The 23,788-nt window shown below is 41.1% G+C and overlaps 2 protein-coding genes and 1 non-coding gene across 7 annotated transcripts in view; 2 read left to right on the forward strand and 1 right to left on the reverse strand.

Moving 5' to 3' along the window:
* Window positions 1-11,175, forward strand: part of FNIP2 (folliculin interacting protein 2) — a 137,669-nt gene extending 126,494 nt beyond the window's left edge. For all 5 annotated transcript variants that reach the window (XM_015139419.3, XM_015139421.3, XM_015139418.3 and 2 more), the window contains one exon: window positions 7,579-11,175. In XM_015139419.3, the coding sequence (XP_014994905.3) occupies window positions 7,579-7,657 (79 nt within the window). In that variant the 3' untranslated portion in view covers window positions 7,658-11,175. The remainder of the gene's footprint in view (window positions 1-7,578) is intronic.
* RAPGEF2 (Rap guanine nucleotide exchange factor 2) overlaps window positions 1-23,788 on the forward strand; it is a 486,440-nt gene that overhangs the window by 30,482 nt on the left and 432,170 nt on the right. The gene's annotated exons all lie outside the window — the stretch shown is intronic.
* LOC114678567 (small nucleolar RNA SNORD55/SNORD39) lies at window positions 12,492-12,570 on the reverse strand. Its single transcript, XR_003730002.1, has one exon. It is a non-coding gene; the product is annotated as a small nucleolar RNA SNORD55/SNORD39 (small nucleolar RNA).

Genomic DNA, 23,788 nt, shown 5'->3' on the forward strand with positions numbered 1-23,788 from the left:
ACTTCAATCCTGCCTTATTAGATTTTTTTTTATATATATATATATACTTTTAAGTTCTGGGAAACGTGCAGAACGTGCAGGTTTGTTACATAGGTATACACATGCCATGCACGTTTACTGCACCCATCAACCCGTCATCTACATTAGGTACTTCTCCTAATGCTGTCCCACCCCCAGCCCCCAACCCCCCAATAGGCCCCAGTATGTGATATTCCCCTCCCTGTGTCCTTGTGTTCTCATTGTTCAACTCCCACTTATGAGGGAGGACATGCGGTGTTTGGTTTTCTGTTCTTGTGTTAATTTGCTGAGAATGATGGTTTCCAGCTTCATCCATGTCCCTGCCAAGGACATGAACTCATCCTTTTTGTGGTTGCATAGTATTCCATGGTATATATGTGCCACATTTGCTTTATCCAGTCTATCATTGATAGGCATTTGGGTTGGTTCCAAGTCTTTGCTGTTGTGAATACTGCCACAATAAATATACGTGTGCATGTGTCCTTATAGTAGAATGATTTATAATCCTTTGGGTATATACCCAGTAATGGGATTGCTGGGTCAAATGGTATTTCTAGTTCTAGATCCTTGAGGAATCACCACTGTTTTCCACAGTAATTGAACTAATTTAGACTCCCATCAACAGTGTAAAAGTGTTCCTATTTCTCCACATCCTCTCCAGCATCTGTTGTTTCCTGACTTTTTAATGATTGCCATTCGAACTGGCCTGAGATAGTATCTCATTGTGGTTTTGATTTGCATTTCTCTGATGATCAGTGATAAGCTTTTTTTCATATGTTTGTTGGCCACATAAATGTCTTCTTTTGAGAAGTGTCTGTTCATATCCTTCGCCCACTTTTTGATGGGGTTGTTTTTTTCTTGTAAATTTAATTTCCTTGTAGCATCTTCACATTAGCCCTTTGTCAGATGGATGGATTGCAAAAATGTTCTCCCATTCTATAGGTTGCCTGTTCACTCTGATGATAGTTTCTTTTGCTGTGCAGAAACTCTTTAGTTTAATAAGATCCCGTTTGTCAATTTTGGCTTTTGTTGCCATTGCTTTTGGTGTTTTAGTCATGAAGTCTTTGCCCATGTCTATGTCCTGAATGGTATTGCCGAGGTTTTCTTGTAGGGTTTTTATGGTTTTAGGTTTTATGTTTATGTCTTTAATCCATCTTGAGTTAATTTTTGTATAAGGTATAAGGAAGGGGTCCACTTTCAGTTTTCTGCATATGGCTAGCCAGTTTTCCCAACGTCGTGTATTAAATTTCCCCATTTCCTGTTTTTGTCAAGTTTGTCAAAGATCAAATGGTTGTAGATGTGTGGTGTTATTTCTGAGGCCTCTGTACTGTTCCATTGGTCTATACATCTGTTTTGGTACCAGTACCATGCTGTTTTGGTTACCATAGTCTTGTTTTATAGTTTGAAGGCAGGTAGCATGATGCCTCCAGCTTTGTTCTTTTTGCTTAGGATTGTCTTGGCTGTGCAGGCTCTTTTTTGGTTCCGTATGAAATTTAAAGTAGTTTTTTCCAATTCTATGAAGAATGTCCATGGGAGCTTGATGGGGATAGCATTGGATCTATAAATTACTTTGGGCAGTATGGCCATTTTCACAATACTGATTCTTCCTATCCATGAGCATGGAATGTTTGTTTATTTGTGTCCTCTCTTATTTCCTTGAGCAGTGGTTTGCAGTTCTCCTTGAAGGGGTCCTTCACATCTCTTGTAAGTTATATTACTAGGTATTTTATTCTCTTTGTAGCAGTTGTGAATGGGAGTTCACTCATGATTTGGCTGTTTGTCTGTTATTGGTGTATAGGAACGCTTGTGATTTTTGCACATTGATTTGGTATCGTGAGACTTTGCTGAAGTTGCTTATCAGCTTAAGGAGATTTTGGGCTGAGATGATGGGGTTTTCCAAATATACAATCATGTCATCTGCAAAAAGACAATTTGACTTCCTCTCTTCCTATTTGATACGCTTTGTTTTTTTCTCTTGCCTGATTGTCCTGGCCAGAACTTCCAATACTATGTTGAATAGGAGTGGTGAGAGAGGGCATCCTTGTCTTGTGCTGGTTTTCAAAGGGAATTCTTCCAGTTTTTGCCCATTCAGTATGATGTTGGCTGTGGGTTTGTCATAAATAGCTCTTATTATTTTGGTACACGTTCCATCAATACCTAGTTTATTGAGAGTTTATAGCATGAAGGGGTGTTGAATTTTGTCAAGGCTTTTTCTGCATCTATTGAGATAATCATCTGGTTTTTGTCATTGGTTCTGTTTATGTGATGGATTACATTTATTGATTTGTGTATGCTGAACCAGCCTTGCATCCCAGGGATGAAACCAACTGGATTGTGGTGGATAAGCTTTTTGATGTGCTGCTGGATTCGGTTTGCCAGTACTTTATTGAGGATTTTTGCATCGATGTTCATCAGGGATATTGGCCTGAAATTTTATTTTTTTGTTGTGTCTCTGCCAGGTTTTGGTATCAGGATAATGCTGGCCTCATAAAATGAGTTAGGCAGGAGTCCCTCTTTTTGTATTGTTTGGAATAGTTTCAGAAGGAATGGTACTAGCTCCTCTTTGTACCTCTGGTAGAATTTGGCTGTGAATCCATCTGGTCGTGGACATTTTTTGGTTGGTAGGCTATTAATTACTGCCTCAATTTCAGAACTTTTTATTGGCCTATTCAGGGATTTGACTCCTTCCTAGTTTAGACTTGGGAGGGTGTATGTGCCCAGGAAATTATCCATTTCTTCTAGATTTTCTAGTTTATTTGTATAGAGGTATTTACAGTATTCTCTGATGGTAGTTTGTACTTCTGTGGGATCAGTGGTGATCTCCCCTTTATCATTTTTTGTTGCATCTATTTGAATATTCTCTCCTTTCTTCTTTGTTAGTCTGGTTAGCGGTCTATTTTGTTGATCTTTTCAAAAAACCAGCTCCTGGATTCATTGATTTTTTTTGAAGGGTTTTTTTGTGTCTTCTTCAGTTCTGCTCTTAGTTATTTCTTGTCTTCTGCTAGCTTTTTAATTTGTTTGCTCTTGCTTCTCTAGTTCTTTTAAATGTGATGTTAGGGTGTCGATTTTAGATCTTTCCTGCTTTCTCTTGTGAGCATTTAGTGCTATAAATTTCCCTCTAAACACTGCTTTAAATGTTTCCCAGAGATTCTGGTCATTGTTCTCATTGGATTCAAAGAACTTATTTATTTCTGCCTTCATTTCTTTATTTACCCAGTAGTTATTCAAGAGAATGTTGTTCAGTTTCCATGTAGTTGTGTGGTTTTGGGTGAGTTTCTTAATCCCGAGTTCTAATTTGATTGCACTGTGGTCTGAGACTGTTATTATTTCCTTTCTTTTACATTTGCTGAGAAGTGCTTTACTTCCAATTATGTGGCCAGTTTTAGAATAAGTGTGATGAGGTGCTGAGAAGAATGTATATTCTGTTGATTTGGGGTGAAGAGTTCTGTAGATGTCTGTTACATCCACTTGGTCCAGAACTGAGTTCAAGTCCTGAATATCCCTGTTAATTTTCTGTCTCGTTTATCTAATATTGACAATGGGGTGTTAAAGTCTACCACTATTATTGTGTGGGAGCCTAAGTCTCTTTGTAGCTCTCTAAGAACTTGCTTTATGAATCTGGGTGCTCCTGTATTGGGTGCATGTATATTTAGGATAGTTAGCTCTTCTTGTTGCATTAATCCCTTTACCATTACATAATGCCCTTGTCTCTCTGATCTCTGTTGGTTTAAAGTCTGTTTTATCAGGACTAGGATTACAACCCCTGCTTTTTTTTGCTTTCCATTTGCTTGGTAGATATTCCTCCATCCGTTTATTTTAAGCCTGTGTGTGTCTTTACACATGAGATGGGTCTCCTGAATACAGCACCGTGATGGGTCTTGACTCTTTATCCAATTTGCCAGTCTGTGTCTTTTATTTAGGGCATTTAGCCCATATTACATTTAAGGTTAATATTGTTATATGTGAATGTAATCCTGTCATTGTGATGCTAGCTGGGTTTTTTTGCCCATTAATTGATGCAGTTTCTTCATAGTGTTGATGGTCTTTACAATTTGGTATGTTTTTGCAGTGGCTGGTACCAATTTTTCCTTTCTATGTTTAGTGCTTCCTTCGGGAGCTCTTGTACAGTAGGCCTGGTGGTGTCAAAATCTCTCAGTATTTGCTTATCTGTAAAGGATTTTATTTCTCCCTTTGCTTATGAAGCTTAGTTTGGCTGGATATGAAATTCTGGGTTGAAAATTCTTTTTTTTTTTTGGAGACGGAGTCTCGCTCTGTCGCCCAGGCTGGAGTGCAGTGGCGCAATCTCAGCTCACTGCAACCTCTGCCCCTCCAGGTTTAAGCAGTTCTCTGCCTCAGCCTCCAGAGTAGCTGGGATTACAGGCACATGCCACGAAAATTATTTTAAGAACGTTGAATTATTTTAAGAAATTATTGAATTATTTTAAGAAAATTATTTTAAGAACCCCCACTCTCTTCTGGCTTGTAGGGTTTCTGCAGAGAGATCTGCTGTTAGTCTGATGGGCTTCCCTTTGTGGGTAACCTGACCTTTCTCTCTGGCTGCCTTAATATTTGTTTCTTCATTTCAGCCTTGGTGAATCTGACCATTATGTGTCTTGGGGTGCTCTTCTCGAGGAGTATCTTTGTAGTGTTCTCTGTATTTCCTGCATTTGAATGTTGGCCTGCCTTGCTAGGTTGGGGACGTTCTCCTGGATAATAACCTGAAGTGTGTTTTCCAACTTGTTTCCATTCTCCCTGTCACTTTCAGGTACACCAATCAAACGTAGATTTGGTCTTTTCACATAGTCTCATATTTCTTGGAGGCTTTGTTCATTCCTTTTCATTTTTTTTGTAATCTTGTCTTCACACTTTGTTTCATTAAGTTGATCTTCAATCTCTGATATCCTTTCTTCCACTTGATCGATCCAGCTATTGATACTTGTGTATGCTTTACGAAGTTCTCGTGCTGTGTTTTTCAGCTCCATCAGGTCATTTATGTTCTTCTCTAAGCTAGTTATTCTAGTTAGTAATTCATCTAACCTTTTTTCAAGGTTCTTAGCTTCCTTGCATTGGGTTAGAACATGTTCCTTTAGCTCGGAGGAGTTTGTTATTGCCCACCTTCTGAAGCCTACTTCTGTCAATTCGTCAAACTCGGTTCTCCATCCAGTTTTGTTCCCGTGCTGACAAGGAGTTGTGATCCTTTGGAGAAGAGAGGCATTCTGGTTTTCGGAATTTTCAGCCTTTTTGCACTGGTTTCTCCCCATCTTTATCTACCTTTGGTCTTTAATGTTGGTGACCTTCGGATGGGGTCTCTGAGTGAACGTCCTTTTTGTTGATGTTGATGTGGCTGCTTTCTGTTAGTTTTCCTTCTAACAGGCCTCTCTGCTGCAGGTCTGCTGTGGTTGGTTGGAGGTCTGCTCCAAACCCTGTTTGCCTGGGTATCACCAGCAGAGGCTGTAGAACAGCAAAGATTGCTGCCTGCTCCTTCCTCTGGAAGCTTTGTCCCAGAGGTGCACCCACCAGATTCCAGCCAGAGCTCTCCCGTATGAGATTCTGTCGGCCCCTACTGGGAGGTGTCTCCCAGTCAGGATACACAGGGGTCAGGGACCCACTTGAGGAGGCAGTCTGACCCTTAGCAGAGCTCAAACGCTATGTGGGGGATCCGCTGCTGTCTTCAGAGCCATCAGGCAGGGACGTTTAAGTCTGCTGAAGCTGTGCCCACAGCTTCCCCTTCCCCCAGGTGCTCTGTCCCAGGGAGATGGGGGTTTTATCTATAAACACTTAACTGGGGCTGCTGCCTTTTTTTCAAAGATGCCCTGCCCAGAGAGGAGGAATCTAGAGAGACAGTCTGGCCCCAGTGGCCTTGCTGAGCTGCTGTGGGCTCCGCCCAGTTCAAACTTCCAGGTGGCTTTGTTTACACTGTGAGGGTAAAACCGCTTACTCAAGCCTCAGCAATGGCGGATGCCCCTCCCCCCTCCAACCTCAAACGTCCCTCAGACTGCTGTGCTGGCAGTGAGAATTTCAAGCCAGTGGACCTTCGCTTGCTGGGCCCTGTGGGGGTGTGACCAGCTGAGCCAGACCACTTGGCTCCCTGGCTTCAGCCCCCTTTCCAGGGGAGTGAATGGTCTGTCTCGCTGGTGTTCCAGGTGCCACTGGGGTGTGGAAAAAAAAACTCTTGCAGCTAGCTCGGTGTCTGCCCAAATAGCTGCCCAGTTTTGTGCTTGAAACCCAGGGCCCTGGTGGTGTACACACCCGAGGGATTCTCCTGGTCTGTGGGTCGTGAAGGCCATAGGAAGAGTGCAGTATCTGGGCCGGAGTGCAGATACTGAGTTCCTCACAGCTTCCCTTGGGTAGGGGAGACAATTCCCCGACCCCTTGCACTTCCCGGGTGAGGCAACACCCCACCCTGCTTCTGCTTGCCCTCCGTGGCCTGCACCCACTGTCCCACCAGTCCCAGTGAGATGAACTGGGTACCTCAGTTGGAAATGCAGAAATCACCTGCCTTCTGCATTGATCTCACTGGGAGCTGCAGACCAGAGCTGTCCCTACTCGGCCATCTTGCCTTATTAGAAATTTTCCATTGCCAGATGTGTACCTTACATTTCAAGGTCTTTACCTTGTCCTTGACCCTTACAGATGTGCATCAACACCTGTAATCATAAGCTTTTATTTCCCTTTGCACTCATCTCCAGGTCCTCTTCATGAATTATTAGCGGACCCATGTTCATCCTTCCTTTATCCCCTTTCTCCCATAGTCAGGGCCAGTAGCACTAAAAGTACTAGAGAACTTCTGTGCACTCTGAAACCAGATCTGTATGTAGCATTACTGGAGAAGGACTAGAAAATTCCATGAGGTAATGCCAGATACTGTTTTATTTTTATTTTGAGGAATTCAAGGGTAAGAATTAGGACATACTCCACAGACTGAAACAGTTCAATTATTTTTCATGACACCTGGCATCATTTTTAAACAGTGCCCATACTGTATCCACCTCTGCTATAAGAGAGGCAGCCAAAGCTGTGTCCATTTGAAACCATGATGCCTCTTAACCCAGTATCTTTTAGTGTCACTTTGCTCTCAGAATCTTGTGGCTTAAATGCTCAGTGAGGATCCCAGTTGTATAACCTTTGTACAAATTCCCAACGTTTTTAAAGAAATTGCTACCATCACCATTTTTCTAAGACCAATTTGAACTTAGGTGAAATCAGTATGCATTTAGGAGTGTTGACTGGAAGAATGAGTTTATAAGGAGAAAACTTTAAAGTATGATACAATGAAGTTATATAGGGAATACAGGAAAGTTAGAAAGTCTGGTGACCCCTGCCAAGGGAAAAAGAGCTTTATGTCCACACACAGGCACAACACACTTCCTGTATTTCTCTCCCTTTGCCTCCCTGGTCAGTGTCCACTGGAATATTTTATTAAAAGAGTAAGTTTATTATCCTTCCATCTGTTTTGCTTTTTCATTAGTTTTAAATGATAAACTTAGTACCTAGAAGTAATACTTTCTCATAAAACCATGCTCTTTTAAAGTAATATTCTTTTCTTTTCTCAATATTCAGGATTGAATCCAACGACCTGCCTCTGTTGACTGCTATTGCCAGTACTCATTCTCCTTATGTGGCTCAAATACTCTTATAAGCTAAAGCTCAGGACAGTTCTTCCTTGGAAGAAAAAAATCAAATTCTCAACTGAAGGAGAAAGGAATAAGCTCTCTGTGATGTCGAAAGCATGAGCAGAGCAAACAGAAACAAAGTCATTCCACCTTTTTGTTTTGTGTTTTTGCTGTCAAGCTGATGCTTCATTGAAGACTTAGGTTTACTTAACATAATGGCATTTGTGATTGTCATGAACACTTCAGGCCATTTGTTACCCATGAATCAACAAAGAGACTGACCTTTTTGGTGGGAGGAAACATAAGCACTACACTAAACATTAAGCTGTTGCAACAGATCGCCTTGTGCTGTTTGGGCAGAATAAAGGCAAGCGACTTGAGCGGGGTGGTCAGCAGTGTACGTAACATTCCAGTAGGAAACTGCTTCTGAGTTTAAGCATGAGCTCCCCAAACTGGGGAAAACATATTTTGCTATTCTGAGACAACAGTCGGAACACGGACTTTGGATTCCAGGTCACAGTTTGCTTTTTACACAAGGTAAAGCAAAGAAAGCCACATTGTGCCATCTTCAGCTCCAGTGGCTGTAGCAGTGACTGTTTGACATAAAACTTGTAAGAGATTTGCTTGTTGGGAAGAGTGCTTTAGGGACCCACTGTTTTCATTTCTTCTTGGAGTTTACCTTGTTTCAGATGCAGCCACAGGTAGGTGAGAGATGGATTGTTGGTGCAATAAACCCAAGAATCAATGTAGCCTCTTAATCCCATCAAGATGTAGTTTGTAACAGCAAAGTGTACAGTCTGAAACCATATGTTTTATCCTTATATTTTAGAGCTTTCAGCAGCCTTTTTAAGAGAGGCCATTTACCAAAGTTATTTCTATAAGCTCCACAGTGTTTCTGTTGGTAAGTTCTTCCAACTGAAGCCACTTTTTTCTTATAGTTAATACAAATGACTATTTTTACTTTAAAAGGCACAGCTGTCCTGGTGGGAAATGAACCTGCAGCAGTTCAGGATGACTCATGAACATTCAGGATGATTGCTTGAACATTTAGAAAAAATCCATACATCCTCTAAATTTTTATATTATCATTTCTGTGCCTTCTAATTCCTGCATCCTTTTCAAAACATCTTTCCAGAAATTAACTTACCCATTATATAAAACCAACCAAAATGATTTCCCAAAGTTCATACAAAAAAAAAAAACTTAATTTTCTGTTAATATAAAAGAAACTTTAGCTTACTGACCATGAAACAGACTATGTACTGACATCCAGGGTAAAGTAAAAGACTTTTAAATATTGGTCATTAAAAGACAGGAGCTAAAGCTAGCAAAGCAAAAACATCTTTAGCACTTTGCAGATCTTAAGCAGTTAACCAGGTTCTGATTCCCTTCCACTGTTTTATGAATTAATTCCAGTTCTTTTCACGTGTCTTTGAACCTAAGAATATGAAGTAATTTCCCTATTAGGGACTAGAATGACTTCAATTTTTTTATTTGATAAAAATCAGAACTACTACCTTTTCATCTTTTTTTAATGATGCAAAATGTAGATGAGTGCATTAAGGTTTGTAAGATCTTCATCATTTTATGTCATTCATTGAAAATTGAAATGTTCAGTCTTTTTAATGTTTTCCTGTTTCCTTTTGCCTAGCATTTGACTTTGGTGTTTTAAGTTCTGTAGTTTCATGACATCATTGTTTGCTGTTGTGTTACAGAGAGAGAAAGAACCTCACCTGTGGCTCAGCTCATCCCACATCCGTTTCTCATTACGTGTAAATAAACTGTCAGAGCTGATGTTACAGCTTTTACAGTTTAAAGCATTCCCCTCCTCTCTACTTCCTTTTTTCTTGTTTACATGTTTTGGGCACTTTCCCTCATTCACCACCTTCCAGGGTTTCATAGAAAATAACTTGTTACAAAATCAGTTTAATTCTAATGTGGACATAGTGGCATGTTGATAATTAGACACATATAGGGGACACTGAGCTTTAAATCGTTGATTCTAAACTCTATACATTGAAAAAATTCAGCCCAGGCCCCCTCAAAGCCTGAGAAAATTTAATTTGCTCTTAATCTAATGTTCCAGAAACTCACTCTTGCAAAAATGCCTGTTGGAAAACTACAGGTGGGTCACGTGTGGGGGCTGTCTCCGTGACACTCAGGATTCCAGTCAGAACCTAATCCTCGTATCTATTGCCTACAAAAATAGACCAAGAATGTTGCTGCTATTTTATAATCCTTTAAATATTTAACATTCAAGTTTTCTTTGTCTTAAATTCAACCTCTTCCTAAAAGCGAAAAAAAAAAAAAAAAAAACCCACAGAATGGTGTTGCGATCCACCGCTCACACATCGTGCACCACCCAGTGGCTTCATTCTGGCTTAGCCGCAGAGGCAAGAAAAGGACCCCACCCGCTCCCATGCCCACCTCAAGAAAAAAACATAAAACAATTTTTTTAAAAAAAGAAAAGAAATCTACCTCAGTTGACAGGATTCCACCTTTAGGGTTTCTTCAACTTTTAAGTCTTACCTGTTGAGTGTAACTTTTGTAGCATCTTGCTTTTCTAAGCAAGCTAGTGAGGCATGACAGAGCAGAAGTCTGTAAATGTCCCTGTGATGGACCTCTTTCTAGCATGTTGCAGTTGTATTTTTAATAAATTGATAAGTGAAATGAATGTAAAGGTAATTGTGTACGTTTTAGACATGACAATGAAAATTTAAAATGTAGCTTCCATACTTGTGCATAATTCCAAAGTATTTTATTTTTTATCAGTGTTAAATAGCTTTTTGTACAGGCTTCAATCCATTTTTCTGAAGTGTGCTGTTTTTTAATGAAAGTAACTATAATCTTTTCACATCCCATGGAACTGCCGTTTACACATTGCAACTTTTTAAACTTAACCATATTTTTCAAAATTAACGTTTTTGGAGGGAGAAAAATCCCCGCTTGCTAAATGATACTAAACCATTGTTTGGGCTCTTATAATTAGGTCCTGAGATTTTATAAAAATTTAGTCTGTAGCTTTTTAGGTTCTTCACTAGAGATGGTTGTACATAAAAATAAAGAATATAAAGTACCCCAAATTCTTTTAAATGTCTGGATTTTTCCACCAATATGTACTTTAGAGAATATTTTGTTCATGCATACTTTCACGTTAAATTGAAAATGTCTTCAGCTTCTCTTGGTAAATGTGAACCATTTGTTTTTTATTGTGCTTGGGGGAGAGGGTATTTTAATATAATTTTTGCCTAAATCAAGCAGTCCCCTCTGAATGTTAATTTTTAAATGTCAAAATATGATGAACCATATATCTTGAAAGTGAGATTGCAATATGCTTAAACTTAAGTGATATTTCAAAAACGAGAAAATTCTGGAATTTGTTATTTGAAGCTCCATAAGAGAAATTGATAGGACTTCGTTTTTGATCAGTTTGAATAGATACCAATGTCATTGTGTGGGAATTTTTTTAACTTGTTTATGTATTATTTTGATCCATTTTTCTGTGGCATTTGGTGCAATAAAACTTTTGAATTTATCTTGAACATTTTCTTGGTGCTGCATGCTATTTGTTTGTTACATTTAATAAAATGTAGAGGTCTCATTTCTAATAATTCATGCTGAAAACAAGCTGATTATATATCTCAGTGGTTTTTAACCGGGGTGTTTTGGAACTGCGGGGACATTTTTGGTTAGCATAATGACAGGTTAGGGTTACTGGCACAGAGGGTGGGGGCTCCGATGATAGGCGAGAGGTCCTGCACCATGAGAGACAGCCCTACAGGATGAGGACTTGTCCCACCTACCTCCTGTGTAACCCTTAAATGTCCTGCTGGACATTTATATAGCTAAAAAAGCCTGTTTACAATTAAGCAGATAATTCTGCTATATAAAAACACAGTATCTTTTTACATGATTTTAGTATATAATGCATTCTCCAGGAATGCAGTTGTATAAATTGAGGGAAGAGTTTTACTTTGTAAGATTTAGAATTTTAGCGAGAAGCGGTCACTTGGTCTTTACCAAGAATTGGTATACTTTTGGAAAATTATGTTTCCAATGGTAACATAGTTTGGTAGCCATGGTACCTATGGAATTTGAGTCACCAGTACAGCACATTTCTGTCAGTCTTCATTTGTAGCCCCTGCGTTCATGAAGACTCTCTGTATAGATGCCTACTTTTTTTTTTTTTTTTTTTTTGAGATGCAGTTTCGCTCTTATTGCCCAAGCTGGAGTGCAATGGCGTAACCTCAGCTCACTGCAATCTCCACCTCCCGGGTTCAAGTGATTCTGCTACCTCAGCCTCCCAAGTAGCTGGGATTACAGGCATGCGCCAACACACCTGGGTAATTTTTTGTATTTTTAGTAGAAACAAGGTTTCACCATGTTAGCCAGGCTGGTCTCAAACTCCTGACCTCAGGAGATTCGCCCACCTCGGCCTCCCAAAGTGCTGGGATTACAGGTGTGAGCCACCGTGCCTGGCCAACCTAATTATATTTTCTAATCTACTGCCCCAATGTTTATGTATTAAAGTAGTATAAATTACTTTTAAATTTCTTTTCAATTATGGTATAATAGGACATTATATTGGTTTGATATAAATTGAGTATATTTGTAAATTTTATTTTAGGTTAATAAAGGGGCATCACAAAATATTTGCTCTGAAAAGGGATGATGTCCACTGATATAATTGTTCTCAGGAAAAAAACATGTCATTGAGTGCAACTGTTGGTACCAACATAATGCCATACTGAGTTATGTTATCTTAACGACTGGGGGGAAAATTACAGTAGATATTTCAAAATCCTTTCTGATAAATGAAAATTTCAAGTGTTTTTCCCTGAAGCTTTTTTTTCCTTTTCCTGCATGCTCAGCTCTCCAAGGATGGCTTCTCTGCTGTGCACTCAAGTGAAACAGCTTTAAAATCATGCCATCAATAAAAGGATTTAAACGCACGTGCACACCACAGTGCTTTTTGGTCCCCTAGTGCCTGGACCGTTCTGTCGGATGCTTTCTGTATGTTACCTCAGTTAATCCTCACAATGGATGAGAGGGGTACTGTGATGCTGTGATGGTTATTATTATTTTTTTAAGAGACAGGGTCTCACTTTGTCACCCAGGCTGGAGTACAGTGGCATGATCATAGCTCACAGTAACCTCAAACTTCTGGCCTCAAGTAATCCTCCTGCCTCAGCCTCTCAAGTACCTGGGACTACAGGCATGCACGAACACACCCAGCTAATTTAAAAAAAAAAAAAAATTGGGGGCTGGGCGCGATGGCTCGTGCCTGTAATCCCAGCACTTTGGGAGGCCGAGGCAGGCAGATCACGAGGTCAGGAGATCGAGACCACCCTGGCTAACATGGTGAAACCTCGCCTCTACTAAAAATACAAAAAATTAGCCAGCCATGGTGGTGGGTGCCTATAATCCCAGCTACTCGTGAGGCTGAGGCAGGAGAATCGTTTGAATCTGGGAGGCAGAGGTTGCAGTGAGCTGAGATCGCGCCACTGCACTCCAGCCTGAGCAACAAACAGTGAGACTCTGTCTCAAAAAAAAAAAAAAAAAGTCTGTAGAGACAGGGTCTCACTCTGTTGCCCAGGCTGGTCTTGAATTCTGGGCCTTACATGATGCTCCTGCCTCAGCTTCCCAAACTGTTGGGATTACAGGCATAAGCCGTCAGGTATGGCCTGTGATGGTTAATTTTATGTGTCATCTTGGCTAGGTGATAGTAATCAGATATTTAGTCAAACACCAATCCGGATGATGCTGTGCAGGTATTTCTTTTCTTTCTTTCTTTCTTTTTTTTTTTTTAGATGGAGTTTCACTCTTGTTGCCCAGGCTGGAGTGCAATGGCATGATCTCAGCTCACTGCAACCTCTGCCTCCCGAGTTCGGGCGATTCTCCTGCCTCAGCCTTCCTGAGTAGCTGGGATTGCAGGCATATACCACTACACCCAGCTAATTTTGTATTTTTAGTAGAGACGGGGTTTCCCCATGTTGGTCAGGCTGGTCTTGAACTCCCGACTGCAGATGATCTGCCCAACTCGGCCTCCCAAAGTGCTAGGATTACAGGCGTGAGCCACTGCACCCAGCCCAATGCTGTGCAGATATTTCTTAGGTGAGATTAATATTTAAGTCAGTAGACCTTGAATAAAGCTGTTTATCCTCCAAAATGTGGGTGGGCCTCATTCAACCTATTGAAGGTCTCAAGAGAAAGACTGAAGATCCCCCAGGAAGAGAGAATTCTGCCTGCAAACTGCCTTCGGGCTGAAGCTGCAACATCAGTTCCTCCCAGGGTCTCCATCCTGTTGGCCCACCCTGCTGCGTTTGGATTTGCCAACTTCCAAAATCACAGGAGCCAACTCCTAAAAATAAACACCCCTCCCTGTGTGTTCCTCTCCTACACGCACAACACACACATCATTGGTTCTCTCTCTCTGGAGAACCCTGACTGATACAGAGACTTAGGAGATCAGTCCAACGATATGATATGATAACCCAAAATGGAGTTGAGTAGGATCAGAAAATCATCATTCCAAGTTACAGGAAGTAGACTTTCAAGCAAATATCTTTAACATAATAAAAAGTACCAACTTGAGAGTTATCCCATAAAGGTTGACATAGATGTCACATAGTCTCTGAATATGTGTTGCAAAGAATTGGAAAACAACCCTCTGAGAAGGAAGGAGGTAACATTTCATTAAAAGTGGTAGAAAGACCCGGCGTAGTGCCTCATGCCAGTGCCTGTAATCCCAGCTACTCGGGAGGCTGAGGCAGGAGAATCACTTGAACCCAGGAGGCGGAGGCTGCAGTGAGCCGAGATTGTGCCACTACAACCTGGGCAATAGAGTGAGACTCTGTCTCAAAAAACTAAATAAAAGCCCAGCCCTTTGCACTCCAGCGACCGAGCTGATTGATCTTCTCCAGCCTCATCACCAGGTAGTTCTGTGCTCTATATTCCGGCCACATTGAACCACATACACTTCCCCAAAGGGGCTGAGTTATCATTGTCTTTGCTCCGTTTGTTCTTCCTAGAATAGACTTCCCTTTGCCTCATCAAATCCCCCCATTCCCTCTTCCCTTTACCTCATCAAGTGCCCCCTGTTCCTAGCACAAAATTCAGTTCATTGTCAAATCCTCCAGCACCTTGCTACTCAAGGTCCTCAGACCAGCAACAACTAACTGGATTTCCTGGGAGCTTGACAGAAATGCAAAATCTCAAACCCCATTTCAGACCTACTGAATCATAATCTGCATCTTAACATGATCCCCAAGTGATTTGTATGACCTTTAAAATTTGAGAATACTGCTCTCAAACTCGAGTGGATGAGGAAAAGAATGTATCAGTCACTGAGACTGAAGTCCGTGTATTGGAAATGAAGGAGGACAATGAGAATATTTGCCAGCAAAGAAATGAAATAGAAATGAATTGCATTAAAAATGTCTATCATATGCACGTAAATTGGACAATGCTTAGGTAGCTATTATAGGAAGGAAGGAAAACTACCAGAAATCCAGAAGGGGAAAATAATGAATGGAATAGAAGATAGAACTTAAGAGACATTTTGTGATTTAAAAGAGAGATTAGGGCATTATAGAAGAAGCGGTTTAGAGACTTGCTCAATGGATTTCCAAAAGTATTTTTAAGAGCATTTTTGGGTAAATGTATACAAGAATGATACATACTGTTAAATCTCATAAATTGTACTTTTTAAAAAACATTGTAATTAAGCTCTCTAGACTTAAAGTTTATACATGGAAAACCAAACTGAAACTATGGATATAAAATATTCCCATTTTCAACCATCTATTTTGATGGGAAAGCTTGTGATACTGTCTATAGGTTTAAGCTTCTAAAATTTCCCCCAAGTCACCCAGTAACACAGACAAATTTCTACTTAAGAGGCGTTCAGTGCATGGTTCTGATTCTTGTCGCATAAGAATGGAAAATGTGTTGGCATCTCAAGTAAGAATAGGAATGATAGCCACTCATTGGCGGCTATGTGTGAGGCACTGCACTGGAAGCTTTTCACATGTGGTATTCATTATTTGCTTTTGAATATATGAGAACACTTGTTCCAATTTATTTTCCCTAAAGAGGGTTCATGTAAAAGAGAGGGGGTTGAGTATTTATTGAAGCATCCACACAAATTCTGCAGGACAGTCCAAATAATGGACTTGTGGGACAAGTATCTAAAGTATCTCTGGAAATTTAGAAGAAAGCCTCACTGATAAAAAGATAAATTATTTTGAATGATTCAGTATTTTATTTCCACAGTGAAAGGGGTATGAACAAGTACTCAACTACTCTCATGAATAATGGGTTAAACCGACCTCAGGTGCCTCTTGATGTGATGCACTGAGCATGACGCGACGTCACTTATCTGGGATTCCTGACAAAAACACGTAACCTGAACCCACTCATGAGGAAACATCAGACGAGCCCATACTGAAAGATACAGAACTGGCTTGGATTCCTCAAAAATGTCTGTGTTATAAAAGACCAGAGTGAGGAACTCCTCCAAATTGAAGAGGACTAAAGAGACGTGATAACTCAATATAATACACGGTCCTCGACTGAATCCTGGATCAGAATATAACAAAGGTCATCAGTTAATGCTTTTTGTTGGTTGTTTTTTTAGACAGGCTCTCTGTCACGCAGGCTGGAGTGCAGTGATGCAATCATAGCTCACTGCAGACTTGCAGGCCTGTGCTCGAGCAAACCTCCCACCTCAGCCTCCTGATTAGCTGGGATTACAGGCACGCACCACCACCCCTGCCTAATTTTGTATATTTTTTGTAGAGACGGGGTCTCATTATGTTGCCCAGGCTGCTCTCAAACTGCTGGACTCAAGTGATTCTTCCACCTCAGCCTCCCAAAGTGCTGGGATTATAGGTGTGAACCACCACCATCTGCTATTTAATAAAATTTGACTATGAACTTTAGATAATAATACTGTATCAATGTTAAATTTCCTGAATCTTATAAATTGTACTGTGGTTATGTGAGAGAGAATCCTTGTTCTTAGGAAATACACCCTGAAATATTTAGGAGTAAAGGGTCTAGCCTGTAGACCATTTATTCCACAGGGTCTGTGCCTGTAGTCCTAGCTATTCAGGAGGCTGAGGTGGGAGGGCTGTTTGAACCCATGAGTTCAAGGCTGCGGTGCACTATGGTTGTGCCCATGAAAAGCCACTGCACTCCAGCCTGGGCAATATAGTGAGACCCCCATATCTTAAAAAAAAAAATAAATGAAGCTGGGGGACATCATGTCTGCAACTTGCCCTCAAATGATGTAAGAGAGAGAGGAAGAAAGAGAATATTAAAGCAAATAAAATTAACAACAGATGGGGCTGAGGAAAGAGTATATCAAGAGTTCTTTGTGCTGTTGTTACAACTTGCTCTACAAATTTGAAATCAAAATAAGAAGTCTTTTAACAGATGTTTTAATGCAAAAAATATTTCAACTGGATTTGGTGAATGAAAGAGGCGTTTGGGATAATTTAGTCCATAATAGCTCTAATCCGACACGAAATTAGTTCAGTGACAGAAAGTAACTAATCCAAGCCCTCCTCCACACACACTGCAATAAATCATTTCACTTGGACCCATCTCAAAGTTCAGACTACGTTGAAATGTTAGATGTCAAACTGTTCCCTTTTTCAATACGAAGTATTCCTAAGGTCAGGATCCACTGAGGAGGACAGCTAAGTCGCCCTCCATCACAGAATGTCTCAAATAGACATAATGGCTTGCTGATGAATCAGATCTCTGGCAACAGAGGGTGAGTAATATTCTAGTGAATTGGCAAGATTCTCCAAAAGATCAAGAAGTCATTCTATGGGTAGGGAACAGGAGTCACTAAATGGGCCTGAGCTATTCTGTTCCTTTTTCTATCATGGAAATCTGCTGTCAAACTCTATTGAAAACCTGGACGCCTGCAAAGTTCATTGTGCTGTGGGTTTAGACAGAAAGCTACTATTGGCGAATGGTTTGTACACAGACCTCAGGAAATAGTTGTTGAATATATACTTCCACATTCTTTAATTCTCCTCCTAACTCTATAAAATATTCAGAACAGATACCAAAATCCCCATTTTACTTATAAAAACCCATACGGGGAAATTATGCAACTTACCCAAGATTCCATAAATAGTTTAGGGGAAAACCTAGAATTTGAACGGGTATAAGCTTCCTCTGCTCACCAGTTTGTGAGGTTTTAAGGGGAGTTGCAGATTTACCTCCATTTCACAAACAGTGCTTTCTCAGCTCTTAGAATTCACGGGGGTGGCCATTCTCTCGAGGTTAAACCTGGTGATAAATTCTGAGGACAAAACCTCTTGTTTTCTTTAACAGGGGAATAATGCCCACTCACCCACTGAATAAACATCACTGTGGCAATCCAGTATAAAGTACAAAATGCTTCGATAGGTTAAAAGAAGCTATAGAACGGATTATTAGTATTACTATGAGAAACCCCTCCCTAATTTGTATGTTAAAGCAGCCTAACTTTTTCTATGATGATTTAGAAAAGCAAAAAATCATACCTTTTCCTTTTTTGGCAGCTTCGGAAGCATAAATGGTTTGGAAGCTCTTGGCAATGTTGACTTACTCTGCCTAACGAGAATAGCCCATTTGGAATTTCTCTGATCAGTGTCCTCGAAATCACCCACATGCCAGGCCAAAGAAGCGCGACTCTGTTTTCCTTGCATATCCAGGACATGAGGTTTTGGTTGCCTGGAATAGGAACAAATTGGTTCTCAAATGGAAAAGATCTAGAAACAAGGCCACCGGTTTTCAGATAGTTGAGATTTGTCTGTTTTTCTAGTAATTGAAGGTGATTCTAGCCATGTGGCTTAGGAAAGCTGAAGACCTGACCCATCCTGGGAAGCTTCTGGGCCGTCTCCGCTCTACATCACTGGACTGCTAGAGATCCAAAGAACCACCCCCAAGATGGACACCTATCTAGGAAGCTTGTTGATGATTGCACTACTGTCCTTTCAAAGCCAAGCATGGAAGATGCTGTGAAGTGGAAGGTGATATGCTACGGCTGAGACTTCACGGGACCCATGTGATCTCCTGAAGGACATGGCCTGTCCATTTTGAGGTCTCATGGACATTCAGGAAAACACCAGCTTTTCTATTCCAAGCTCTGGCTTTGGACTGCATTTTAGAGGAAAGATCTTGGCTTCTTCCTCTTTCCCTGGTGAGATCCTTGGCTAAGTCCCGACAACCCTAAATTAGAACATTATCTCAGCCCTACCTTTCCATTATAAAAGGCTGACTCTGGGGAACAGACAGAAACAGGATTGTAAGGGTAGGGATTTGCCATCTCATTTGGAAAGCTGTTGTTGTTCAGGGAGCCTTTTGGGACTTCTTATTCACCATCCTTTGACCTGGGCTGCAAGAGCCCCTTGGGGACTGCAAAGTTCTCTTTCTAGAATCTGAATCTGTGGGACCATGATTTCTGGGAGATTTGGATCACTCTTCACTCATTCAAGAATCTATAGACATTTTCTATATGGCTGGCACAGCGCAAGGCACCATGAGGACCAGCAGTAATAAGACAAAGCCCTTGTTGTTATAGAGTTTATATACCTGTAGGGGAGACAAAAAACAAACAGATAACTGAAATATTTGGGAAGTACTAGGAAGAAAAAGGCAGATGAGTAGAAAATCCTAGGCATGCTATTTTCATGAGGTTAGACAGGAGAGGACGAGGTAATGTTTGAGCAGAGATCTCAGTGAAGATCTCATGGCGAAACCCAGTCTCTACTAAAAATACAAGAGTGTGAGCAATTCTCCCACCATACAGCGGTCAGGCAGTTCCTTCCTGCTCCTGAGAATCACAGAATCCATGTGGTGGGAGGGAAGTGACCATGGCTGTCTCCAGCAGACCTTCACCTGACATCCCATCGTTCTAGAATAAAGTCTGAGCTCCTCAGCATATCATACGGGGGAGTTTGTTGTTGCTGTTTGGTTTCTGTCCACTTTTATTTTATGTATGTATGTAGAGACAGAGTCTCCCTCTGTCACCCAGGCTGGAGTGCAATGACGTAATCTTGGCTCACTGCAACCTCCACCTCCCAGGTTCAAGCAATTCTCCTGCTTCGGCCTCCCAAGTAGCTGGGATTACAGGTGCGTGCCACCATGCCTGGCTAAGTTTTTGTATTTTCAGTAGAGACAGGGTTTTACCATGTCGGCCAGGCTGGTCTTGAACTCCTGACCTCCGGCCATCCTCCTGCCTCAGCCTCCCAAAGTGCTGGGATTACAGGCATGAGTCACCACCCGGTCTGTCTGCTTTCTTTTTAAAAATGGTCCTACTGGGCATGGTGGCTCACACCTGTAATCCCAGCACTTTGGGAGACTGAGGCAGGCAGATCATGAAGTCAGGAGATCAAGACCATCCTGGCCAACATGGCAAAACCCAGTCTCTACTAAAAATACAAAAAGTTAGCTGGGTGTAATGGCACATGCCTATAATCCTAGCTACTCAGGAGGCCAAGGCAGGAGAATCACTTGAACCCAGGAGGCGAAGGTTGCAGTGAGCCAAGATCGCACCACTGCACTCCAGTCAGGGTGACAAAGAAAGACTCCATCTCAAAATAATAATAATAATAATACAAACAACTAGCTGGGCGTGGTGGTACATGCCTGTAATCCTAGCAACTCAGGAGACTGAGGCAGGAGAATCACTTGAACCTGGGAGGCGGTTGCAGTGAGCCGAGATCATGTCACTGCACTCCAGCCCGGGTGACAGAGCAGGGGGAAAAAAAAAGGTCCAACCCCAGTGGATCCTTCTGACCCACTCTCCTCAGCCTGTCTCTACTTTCAGACACACACAATCCTTCCTTTTGCCTTCGCCTTCCCCTCGATGAGCTCCAAAGGAGCTGCACTCTGAGACTCACAGCCTTTTGCTTCAATTTCCTCTGTTTGTGATTCCCTCTCCTCCTCCTTTCCTGGAAAACTGCAATTAAGTTGGGGCTTTAAACATTACCTTTTCCATGAAGACTTTTTTTATTCCTGTCATGAAGCAATTTTTCTCCTTTAATAGCACTATTTGACTTTTTTTTTTTTTTTTTTTTTTTTTTTTGAGACAGATTCTCTGTCTCCCAGGCTCTGGAGTGCAATGGCACGATCTCAGCTCACTGCAACCTCTGCCTCCCAGGTCCAAGCAATTTACCTGCCTCAGCCTCCCAAGTCTCTGGGATTACAGGTGCCCGCCACGCCTGGCTAATTTTTGTAGTTTTAGTAGAGACAAGGTTTCACCATGTTAGCCAGGCTGGTCTCAAACTCCTGACCTTAGGTGATCCACCCGCCTCGGCCTCCCGAAGTGCTGGGATTACTGGTGCAAACCATCGTGCCTGGCCTGACTTCTTTTGTAGAAACTATTAGAATATTCTTGAATTCCTAGCTCAGCAGTCTCTCTTTCTACAAATTCAGTGCTCCTTAAAAGGCCCAGAGTGTATCTCATTCGTCATTGGCTCCCCAGTGCCATTACCCTGCCTGACACGTAACTGACACTCAACTAATCTTGGAGAATGAAGAGGGAAGGACAGGGAAGATCAGAACTGAGTGACATGAAGGGCGCCTGCCTTCCCTCCCACTCCCTTCACTCCACCTGCTCTACAGCCTCTTTCCCAACCCGCCAGGCAGCTATGTAGGACTGGATCCCCGTGGTCCAGTTTGTCTGAGTTGTGTTATTTACAAGTACAGATTAATAGCTGGAAATAATTTCAAGAAAGCTTCAAAGGCAGGATAGCTGATGGTGAGAATATGAGCAACAGATAGTGCTTATAGTTTATATTAGCTTGATTAATGATGCATGTGAAAACTATTTCACGCAAATGTCACCTTTTCTTTAACATGTTATACAAGTAACTATGGAGAAGAGTTTAGAAAAGAAGCATCCTTGTCCGTCTTTAGTCTTCACTTAAGTGCTAAAATATTTTATTGTCTTTTAATTTAAATTCAGTATCTCCTGCATCCTTGAAATTGGGATCAACAGAAGCAATAGAAAGTTAAAAATTAGAGGTAGTTCAAATATATTAAAGGTTTTACAAATATACTGGCCACATCAACTACGGGGATTTACCCGCACTATATTGAACTGGGCCCCAGATGGGCCCCAAAGTCTAAAGAGACAAACCAAGGAGCAGAAGGTTTGGCTCCAGATGGGCCATGAGTGCCAGGCCTGCGTGATGGGTAGGTGTCAGGGCATACACAAAATAGCAGCAAACACACACGTGCTCCACAATGAACACCACCACCAGACATTTTTAGTGCAACATTCTTACTATTTAATTATTACACTAAATAGACCCCTCAGGGTCAGATACTTTTCTTTTTGGTTGTGTTTTGAAACAACTTGAAGCTTATAGAAAAGTTGGAAGCACAGTACAAAATCTTCTTTTCCCGAACCAGTTAAAAGTACATTGTTGACAGGATACCTATCATCCCAAGTATATCCGTGTGTAATTCCCACAAACAAGGACACTCTACATAACCTCGACATAACTGTCAAAAGCAGAGAAAATGGTAAAATTAACATTTTTATATTACTACCATCGAATGCTCAGACACCATTCAAGTTTGGCAGGCATCCCAATAACGCCCATTTTGCAAAAGGATCCAGTTCAGAATCACGTGTTACATTTAGTTTTTATGTCTCCTTCAGTCTGGAACCGTTTCTCAGTCTTCCTGGGACATTCACATAGCCTTGATGCTTTTGAAGAATCCAGGCTGGTTATTTTGTAGATGTCCCTCAATTTGGGTTTCTTATGTTTCCTCTTGGTTAGATTTGGGTTATGCATCTTTGGACAGGAATAATACAGAATGACCATAATTTTGAGTTGTTCCATTACTGATGATGTTCACTTAGGTCACTTGCTTAAAATGCTACCTACCAGAATTCTCCTTTTTACCATCACATTTCTTGTTATTAGTACTTTTTGGAAAAGTACTTTGAAATTATGTAAAACTTTCATCCCATATCAAATGTTTTATTTGTTTAAATCTATTTATTTCAGTATGGGCTCACGGTTTCCTGCTTTATCAAATATGTAATAATCCATCAATAACATTGTTCATTTATGATGCTCAAGTTATCCCAGATTTGGCTAGTAGAAGCCCCTTCAATCTGGCTTCCGTGTCCTTTTGACATGTCCCTGTCATTCTTCATACACTTCCTTGTGTTTTGGCACAAAAGTTGTTACAGGGTCATCTTTTCTCACCCCAGCCCTGGAATAATCCATTTTGTGAAGGAACTTGTTGGATGTGGGGCCTGGTGGGAGGGGATTGGATTACAGGGGTGGTTTCTAATCATTTAGCACCATCCCCTGTTGCAGGAAGTCAGGGACCGCAAATAGAGGGACCGGCTGGAGCCACGGCAGAGGAAGATGAATTGTGAAGATTTCATGGACATTTATCAGTTCCCAAATAATACTTTTATAATTGCTTATGCCTGTCTACTTTAATCTCTTAATCCTGTTATCTTTGTAAGCTGAGGATGTATGTCACCTCAGGACCACTGTGATAATTGTGTTAACTGTACAAATTGATTGTAAAATGTGTGTTTGAACAATATGAAATCAGTGCACCTTGAAAAAGAACAGAATAACAGTGATTTTTAGGGAACAAGGGAAGACAACCATAAGGTCTGACTGCCTGTGGGTCAGGCAAAAAGAGCCATATTTTTCTTCTTGCAGAGAACCTATAAACGGACGTGCAAGTAGGAGAGATATCGCTAAATTCTTTTCCTAGCAAAGAATATTAATACCCTGGGAAAGGAACTCATTCCTCGGGGGAGGTCTATAAACGGCTGCTCTGGGATTGTCTGTCTTATGTGGTTGAGATAAGGACTGAGATATACCCTGGTCTCCTGTAGTACCCTCAGGCTTACTAGGGTAGGGAAAAAACTCCACCCTGGTAAATTTGTGGTCAGACCAGTTCTCTGCTCTCAAACCTTGTTTTCTGTTAAGATATTTATCAAGAAAATACATGCATCACTGAGCATAGACCCTTATCAGTAGTTCTGCTTTTGCCCTTTGCCTTGTGATATTTGTTGGGCCCTTATCAGTAGTTCTGCTTTTGCCCTTTGTCCTGTTCCCTCAGAAGCATGTGATATTTGTTCTGCTTTTTGCCCTTTGAAGCATGTGATC

The sequence above is a fragment of the Macaca mulatta genome, chromosome 5 (assembly GCF_049350105.2).
Source record: "Macaca mulatta isolate MMU2019108-1 chromosome 5, T2T-MMU8v2.0, whole genome shotgun sequence".
In the NCBI taxonomy this organism is placed as follows: domain Eukaryota; kingdom Metazoa; phylum Chordata; class Mammalia; order Primates; family Cercopithecidae; genus Macaca; species Macaca mulatta.